The following is a 9,352-nucleotide window of genomic DNA, read 5'->3' on the forward strand; positions in this document are numbered from 1 at the left end:
ACTAGTATAGGCATCTTAACAAAAAAAAAAAACTAGCATAGGCATCTTAACAAAAAAAAAAACTAGCATAGGCATAACCCCTAAAAATTATAATAGGCGGAAGATTTAATTTTATTTTATTTTTAAGTTAAAAAATCAAATTACTTTTTTGATTAAAAAACCTAAAAATTATATTTCTTTTTGTTAAAAATCTAAATATTTGTATTTTATTTGGTTAAAAATTTGTAAAGTTGTTGCAAATTAAAAAAATACCTAAGGAGTTGGAGACAAAAAAAAAAAATTGACTGATCTTTTTTTAACAAAACAAAAAATTTACAGATAGTTTTGACCAAACTCCAAATTAAAGCATTGTTAAATATCTATACCTTAGAGACTGAAACCAACACAATGGTACTTGCCGTCAAGGTGAAAGTGTATAAGCGATCGTCAAGGTGAAAGTGTATAGACGCACCTTCTGGACATAGAGCGTCCCTTAAGACATACAATGTCGAGTCACTTATCGACTCGTTTGACACCACTAGCTAGACATAGCGTGTCGACCCGTTTGACACCCTAGACATAGAGGGTCGAGATTAGACACCCCTTGCACATAGGCTTGTGAGCTATGAGACCTTGCTACTTTCTACCCACTTATAGAGTAGGTGATCAAAATCTTATTGGTCATGATAATGTCAAAGATTATCTTCCTAAGTTTTCTCACGCTTACTAGAAGTGGGTGAAAGAAAATCAAACTCCATCAATGTTCAGAATTTTCATGGTAGTGTTTTACACCGTAACGGCGTGACCTAGAGAAAGAAAAAACCCTCTCGTCGCTGACTCTCTTTCTCTCTTCTTACAGAAACACAGACCCTGATATTTTCATGGCGGATTCGCATCAGAAACCCCAAATCTAGGGTTTCCTAATTTCTTTCCGTATTATTCCGAGAAAACAAACAATTCATAAATATTTAGAGAGAGAAAGAGAAGAGAGATTACACCAAAGCTATGAATTCCTCTCTTCGATTTCATATATTCTTATCATTTTTCACTTTACTGGCACTAAATTCTGAATCGGCACCTCAAGCATTCAGAAGAGATCCAGGACATCCTCAGTGGCATCATGGTGCTTTTCACGATGTTAAGGAGAGCGTTCGATCTGATGTTCGCCGGATGCTTCATTCTCGCGCTGAGGTGATCTTCATTTTCTCTATTCTCTCTTTCATCTAAAATTCAATCTTAGATTCAGCATAATCCAATCCGATAGAACTTATTTCTATGACTGAACTTAATATCTTCAGGAAAATTTGTAATTTAACTCATCACTGATCCAAATTATGGAACTTAGTTCCAAATTAAGCCTAAATTGATCTGTGATTATGCATACTCATCAACTGAATTGTTTCTCTTTGAACTAAATATTGACAATTTAGCTCATTCCCAGCTATTACACTTGTAAAAATTCAACTTTTCCTTTTATTATTGCGTTGAGGTGAGAGATATGACTCGTTCTATATTATCTAAACTAGCATTGTGTTGTTTGATGCAATTGGAGATTAATTTCAAGTATTTGGTTGCTCGATCGGCTCACAGGTTCCATTCCAGGTCCCTCTTGAAGTTAATGTAGTTCTTGTCGGTTTTAATGGTGATGGCGGCTACAGGTATACAATAGATACACACAAATTGGAGGCATTTCTAAAAACTAGCTTCCCAACTCATAGACCAGCATGCTTGGAGACAGGGGAACTGCTCGATATTGAGCATCATCTTACATATAATGCATTTCCTGTAAGTTATTGGTAAAATATTTGATATAATAATCTCCTTTATTTTAGTAGTTTCAACTTGTTTTGTTCAAATGAAATTATACACTTTTATATATACCATTTGATTTATTTTGGATTTTATCCTTTTGGTGATGATATTTTAGTTTTTCACACATAAATACCTGCGAGCAATAGATTGGTATTTGGTATGTTGAATCATCATTGGTGGAAGCCTTTTGTGCTGGAACGAGGGAAAAAAATGGAAACTAGGTTGTTGCAATAGCAGTGGGCCTTTGCTCATTTTACGAATTACACAATAACTGAAAGCAGAAATAGCAACGTGCCTTCAAAAGATCTTGTCACTATATTATAGAATAAATTTAACTTACGCTACAATTAACACCATGTAAGAACTGGTTTATTACATCTTCTTTTAAGTGAGCAGACATTCACAACCTTTGCTTGAGAAATTCGTCTGATGATGTAACTAACTAGTGACCCCATTAGAGGGGCTAAATTGCTGGTCCTGAAGCTACATGAACTTCATAAAAAACGGTCATAAATCTTTTTTTCTTTTTCGCAACTTTGCGGTATGATTTTATCATTGCTGAATCAAATCTAGAGATGAGGTGCAAATTCAGATGCCCTTTATTCTTCTTGAGGATAAGGTCCTTTATCTGATAGTATATTTTATATGCAAATAGGTGGGTCAACCCGAGCTAATATCACTTGAGAAGGCAGTTAAGGAGGCTATGGTTTCTGCTGGAACTGCTAGAGAGGTAACTGCTACTGCTAGCTCCGATGGTATTTGTTCTCAATACAGCTTTCTCTTATCTTCAAGTGTTCAAAATATTTTATCAGAATGAATTTGGAAGGGAGGTCCCTTTGTATGAAGTCGATGCGCAGGCTGTGGAGACTGTTTTTCAGCACCTATATTCCTTCATTTTTGACATGGATGGTGGGGAGTCAGCAGCAGATATGGACAGACCTGTTCCAAGTGCAATATTTCTAGTCAATTTTGATAAGGTACATACTAAGCTTTAGCATTTATTTTTCTTCAAATTTTTTCCGTTTTTTTTGTCGTAATCATTATGAAGTCTACTCTTTTCTATTCTGTCTCGCAATATAATCACCCAAGCCTTTAGGTTATCTGTGTTTTGGTTTATTTGTTGATGCTGATACTTATTTTTCAGGTCAGAATGGACCCAAGGAACAAGGAAATAGATCTTGACAAATTAATGGATGGACCCTTATCCGCGCTTACAGAGGAAGATATGAAAAAACAAGAGGGAGACTACATTTATCATTACCGTTATAATGGAGGAGGGGCATCTCAAGTCTGGCTTGGTTCGGGCAGGTAGGCCTAAGAGAGTAGATAAATTATCGTTAGTCATCTCCAATTCCTTTCTACTTCCAAGCACATCATGTGCCTAGTTGGAAATAATCTCTTTTGGAATTTTTGGGTCTGTTTATCTGCCCAAAATCTTGCTAACTAAGACCTAATATAAGCTATTGTCTCATGCCTTGTGATAAATATTCAGCAACCTGGATCAAATTAAATCCTTCTCAATCATATGCCATTTTGCAAACCGCAAAAATCTGTCTATTTTTGTTTTCCTCGAAAAGCACTGCCTATATAGTTTCTAAGGTTTGTCGTTATGGCTAATAATGTTCTATCCTACATTCTTTTGGGTAAAATCTTGTCTTCGCTCTTCAGATTTGTTGTTATTGACCTCTCTGCTGGCCCCTGCACCTATGGAAAGATCGAAACTGAAGAAGGAAGTGTGAGCTATAGATCAGTCCCCCGTCTATCAAATTTGCTCTTCCCTAAAGGATCAAATCCTGTTGCCGCCGCAGCTATACAAAATATTTTCATGGGACAACTTGGAGCTTTGATTTCAACGACAATCCAACATGTTATAGCTCCGGATGTTAGGTATTTTACGTTTTATTTTACTCATATAGAACATTATAATTTTGCCTTGGTATTTGAAATCTCAGCTACTGACTAACTTGCCTACATATGACAAATTTACTTCTTATGGATGTTGGAACCATTAGTGTGGAAGTCCAAAATTCCTTTATTTTTCTGTATTATCCAACCATATTTGCCTTTGTATTTGGGTATTTCTTTGTTCTTCAAGGATCATCTTTTAGAATCGACTACGACCATATTTATGTAACTGGAGTTCATATAAAGTTTTTTTGTTTCAATGGCTAGATTTGAAACGGTTGACATGACAACAAGGTTGCTTGTACCTATCATTGTTCTCCGCAATCATAATCGATACAACATCATGGAAGGAGGCCATAACTACAGTATTGATGTCCAAGCAATTGAAGCAGAGGTTAGATGTTGCAAGAAATGAGACGTTCCGAGTTTCATAATTATAGATTCAATTATTTTATATACTTCGTAGAAACTGAAGGATTCTGTTTGAAATGACTGCGGGACTTGGAAGTCTTGTACTAACATTTTATTTCATCATCAGGTGAAAAAAATGGTTCATGCTGGCCAAGAAGTAGTTATCATTGGAGGTTCGTATGCACTACATCGCCATGAAAAGCTAGCAATTGCTGTCTCAAAAGCAATGCGTGGACATTCCCTACATGATACAAAACCGGATGGACGTTTTCATGTTCATACCAAGACTTATCTGGATGGTGCTATCCTTAAAGAAGTTAGTTCATCTTCTAACTTCTTCTGTTAATCTTCTAGCTTCTAGTCAATTCCAAGCTACAACATTCTTGCCCTTTTTTAATCTCAAAAACGTACTGCAGGAAATGGAACATTCTGGTGATGTGCTTGCTGCTGGTTTACTTGAGGTTTCCGATCCATCACTCTCGAATAAATTTTTCCTCCGACAGGTTTGTCTGTATTTTGATACCTGTCTATTACTTTATCTCATTTTTTCTTGTATTACAATTTGGGATGAAATCTCAACTATTCTGGTCATTTTTATTTACAACGTTTTCTGATTCATAACATGTATTTGATGTCTACAGCATTGGATGGATGAATCTGATGGCTCAAGTGATTCCATCATAAAGCATCGGCCTCTCTGGGCAACTTACAGCCCTAAACGTGGCAAGGAAAAGAGAAGGGCTAGAGAAAAACAACAAGACGGTCTATACAGAACTTATGGTACTAGAGTAATTCCTGTGTAAGCACGTTATCCTATCTTCGATAATTCCATCCACTTCTTTTGTCTTATTACCAACCACAAGAAAATGCCAATTTAATTCTTTAAGCAGTTGAGTATTATCACTTCGATGATAGCCTTAGTGTTCTTGGAAGATCTTTAACTTAAATAGTCGGTATAAAAAAAAAAATTAAATGTGAAAATTTGCGGAAGTATCTCTCCTGATCAAGCTTCCAATTTGTTTTTCTAGTGCCATGTTCCTTGCTCGGTATGGTTTTACAATTCTAGTCTAGTCAGTAGAGCTAAATTTTAATTTGGACAGGTTTGTGCTATCATTGGCTGACGTTGATGAAAACCTCCTGATGGAAGATGAGAGTCTTGTGTGGACAAGCAAAGATGTTGTAATTGTCCTTCAGCATCAAACTGAACAAATACCTCTGAGGTAAGTGCTAGAATGATTTCTTTTTGTCTGCATAGGACCTTGACAAGGACAAACTTGCCAGCTGCTTGCTATTAATATGCACCATACTCTAAGAAAGGAGTGTAGCAAAATTATTGGGATTGAATAACTTTCACTTTCAACTTGATTTATTAGTCATCAAGTCGATTCCTAATTCTGATATATAAGAAACAAACTTACATCTGGCTATGCATATGGACCATTTGGTCTTGTTGCATTTCCCCTTTCTATAGCAACACTTGGGACTTGTGGTTCTGCCTTTTTATTCAATATCAATGCATCATCGTGTATGAATTTTTTGCTTAAACGTATTTTTTGGCCAGTTATGTTTCAGAGACAAAGAGACGGTATGCTTTTCCATCACAAGCACAACGGCATATCATAGCAGGTCTGGCTTCTGCAGTTGGAGGGTTAAGTGCACCGTATGAGAAGGCCTCGCATGTACATGAAAGGCCCGTTATGAATTGGCTCTGGGCTACTGGCTGTCATCCATTTGGACCGTTCTCTAATAGTTCTCAAGTTAGTCAAATGCTTCAGGATGTTGCCTTGGTAAGACCATTCTCTAACTCTTTTCAGGCTTTTTTCCCTCTAGAATCCTATTCATCATAGTTTCTTAAAGCTGGGTATCGATCTTTCTTGGCAGAGGAGCAATAATCATGTTCCCAGCAGCGCGTACTGATTCTTTATTTAACTTGTTCTTGACAGAGGAGCAATATATATGCACGTGTTGATGCTGCACTTCATAAAATACGTGACACTTCGGAGGTACTCTCTCTAATGTACCTTATATTATATGTGCTGCGTGCGCGCGTATATATGTTTTAAGCTTACAAAATTTTGTTCTTTCTTTTCAGACTGTCCAAACTTTTGCAAGTGAATATTTGAAAACACCTCTCGGTGAGCCAGTGAAAGGTAAGAAGAACAAGACAACCACAGAGCTATGGCTAGAGAAGTTCTACAGGAAGAAAACCAACTTACCAGAACCTTTTCCACACGAATTGGTCGAACGACTAGAGAAATACTTAGATGTAAGTCGTTTCAGATCTCAACAACTTTCTCATCATATAATTCCAATCATATACCATTGACCAACAACTAATAATTTCACTTCTCGATGTTCTTGGATAACAGAGTCTTGAAGAACAGCTTGTCGACCTCTCTTCACTGCTATACGATCATCGATTAGAAGACGCACACCTAAATAGTTCAGAAATCTTTCAAAGCACCATGTTTACCCAGAAGTAAGTGGAATATTTTATTCTCTTCTCCTTGCCTTCTAGTGGTTAATTTTTTACATTTCTCTTTCGTGGCAAAGCTAATTTGAATTCTTGACGAAACTATTATTTTTCACAGTTATGTAGATCATGTTTTGTCAAGTGAACGAGAGAAAATGAGGTGTTGTGAAATCAAATATAAGTTTCCGGTGCAGTCTTCTCAAGCATTTATATATGGGGGTATACTTATCGCTGGATTCTTCGTATACTTTGTTGTTATTTTCTTTTCTTCTCCTGTTAGGTAATTAAACCATTCACATTAGAATTAGGAAAAAGCTTGTTTACCCATTTGAAGTCTTATATTGTGTAATCGAAATTTTAGATAATTGATAATTTAAGCTTGTTTTTTTGTTCAGTAAGTTGTAGTATATAAAGTTATGTGGATGTTTTAATTATGGACCCTTTACTTTGATGGATGATTTAGAAATATAGGTAGTGAGGGAGGAAATTTAAAAAATAATTTTTGGAGAACTACTTATGAGGGAAATTTGAATAATTAGATTAAGGTAAACCAACATACTCAAAAGACTTGAATCTAGGACCTCTGGTATTTTAGATCTAGGAAACAGGTTTTTTTTGGTTGGTGGTAAGAAAAATTGGTTGAAATCTCTTTCAAGGTTTAGGTAAGTATACATATTTGTGAACATAGATTAATTTGAATGGTAAACTTATAAATAATAGTGAACATTAAAAAATTTATCTTATTTCTTTTTGTACCTTAGTTTCCCTATCCATGGTCATTTTCTTCTATATCATTCGTCATCTTGGAACTTCTATGTCCATAGTGGATCTTCCTTGATGAGCTTCTCCTACTCTGACCATTCATTTTAAGTTTGTACGTTTCATGTATTTTAGTAAACCTCTCATTCTGTTCGTAACTGTGATCTTCGAACTATTAAACAACATGATCTTCGAACTATTAAACAACAGGAGGTGATTTTGAAAGTTCTACATTTGCTTACATTAAAAAAGAAGATAGTACAAGGCAAATTACATACGGTTGAATGTTATTGTCCTTAAATATTCGGCAAATGCAATAGATACAAGTATTATTGTATTATTGACCTATTATTTTAGGTCGTGGTTTTACGGAATAAATAAATAAAAAAAAAAAAAAAACTTTTTGTTTATTCTTACCACCGCCTTTGCCATATGACAAATGATATTCGTTCTTAATTATTCGCCAAATGTACATAACCGATTTTGCCAATTATATTTTTGTTTACGTAAAATAGTACTTTGTCAATATAAATCGTACTTTGCTTACTAAATTTCTTTGTTTGGATCTGTATGACGGAGAATTTATATAATGTATATTTGCAAAGCAAATGGTAAAATGTACACGTAATCTTTCTTTACAAGGTAAATGGAAGCTTTCAAAACGCAAAGTATTACCATTTACTACTGGCAAATCAGATGTACGGATATTTCAGATAGAAAAATATAAAAAGATCTGAGCGTACTTTTTACCATTTTGAAAAAGAATTAAATATGAAGTGTAGTACCCCACATGTAAAGGGTGAAATTAATCGAACCCCTTCTAATTTTCAAACCCTAATTCGTTTTCTTAGCCTACTTTCTGTTTTTCTCTCTCGCTTATTAAGCTGTCGAGTACTAGATTGAAGAGAGATGAGAGGTAAAGAGAGAAATTCCGGGAGAAATAGAATTCTTAAGAGAGGAAGTGAGAAAAGAAGAATGTCAAGCAAATGTTATTAACCAAACTACTATTTTGTAGGTGAGAGAGACCGGTACGTAGTTGCCACCTGTTTGATCTTATGTCTGTCAGCTAAGAATTTTCATTCGAAGATTTTTGTTTTCGAGATAGGTAGTTATTTGGAGTTACTTTTATTACATTCGTAGTATTTTTATTCAGTTTTAAATATCACCTGCTGTGATTTGCCACTTCAAAGTTAATCATTTTATTCATTGTTAGGTTGATGTATTGTTCTTGTTGAGTTCTATGATATATTTGTCATCTCTTCGATTTTTATATATATTTTTTGTTATGACTCTATGACGGAGTGTTCTGAGTTTTGGTTTTCATAGGAGTCGACGTGGAAATCAGGACTTGTGAGGTTATATGGAGTGTCAAAAACTAGATCCAGATATTCAAAAATTAATCTGAAACTTCAAAATCCGTAAGACTGAAGATAACCATCGAAGTTGCTTAGGAAATGGTAACTACATTTGTTCAAAACTTGAAGATGAACTTTTATTCTTAAAGAAAGTGAGAACCATGGTACAATGGTGATTTCTTGTTCAATATTCGTTGAAAGGACAACTGTTGGGTTGAATTATAGAAGAGAAAATGATTTTTGAGAGAGAGGGATTTGATTTTGGTTAAAGTCCCAAAATTTATATTTTTTTTGTTCAATATGTACTTGTTAGGTTAAAAACTAATATTTTTCGGAAAGTTGTTGTCACATGTTGGAAAGTTGTTGCAACGTGTTACAAAATAAAATACTGTAAATAAATAAATAACTAAGGAAATAAAAATAAAAAATTACAATTTTACTAAAATTAGAATATTTTTATTACAATAATAATAGGTCTTAAAACAGCCAAAACTGCCAAATACCTACATTCGTATTACACTATCATTAAGATCAAAACAATTCTCTTACTCAATCAAAATAACATAAATCTAAATACCTTCATACCTATTAAATAAACCTAGAACAGTTTCTCACACTAAATAATTTTAGATAGAGAAAATGTTGTATTGTGATCTCC

The 9,352-nt window shown here is 34.6% G+C and overlaps 1 protein-coding gene across 1 annotated transcript; it reads left to right on the top strand.

Annotated features, from left to right (window-relative positions):
• Positions 1-574: 574 nt before the first annotated feature.
• On the top strand, positions 575-6,974 carry LOC147559601 (uncharacterized). The gene is made up of 16 exons (XM_086661500.1): positions 575-1,170; positions 1,570-1,764; positions 2,447-2,521; positions 2,604-2,768; positions 2,936-3,099; positions 3,460-3,678; positions 3,964-4,090; positions 4,235-4,423; positions 4,524-4,610; positions 4,749-4,906; positions 5,208-5,327; positions 5,669-5,894; positions 6,051-6,110; positions 6,200-6,373; positions 6,477-6,586; positions 6,699-6,974. Exons 1-16 carry the CDS (start codon positions 985-987, stop codon positions 6,862-6,864), a joined length of 2,421 nt encoding a protein of 806 aa, XP_086517626.1. The 5' UTR covers positions 575-984; the 3' UTR covers positions 6,865-6,974.
• The last annotated feature ends 2,378 nt before the right edge of the window (positions 6,975-9,352 follow it).

The sequence above is a fragment of the Eschscholzia californica genome, unplaced genomic scaffold (assembly GCF_041429995.1).
Source record: "Eschscholzia californica isolate CP2 unplaced genomic scaffold, dmEscCali1.0.p SCAF_2, whole genome shotgun sequence".
Lineage (NCBI taxonomy): Eukaryota > Viridiplantae > Streptophyta > Magnoliopsida > Ranunculales > Papaveraceae > Eschscholzia > Eschscholzia californica.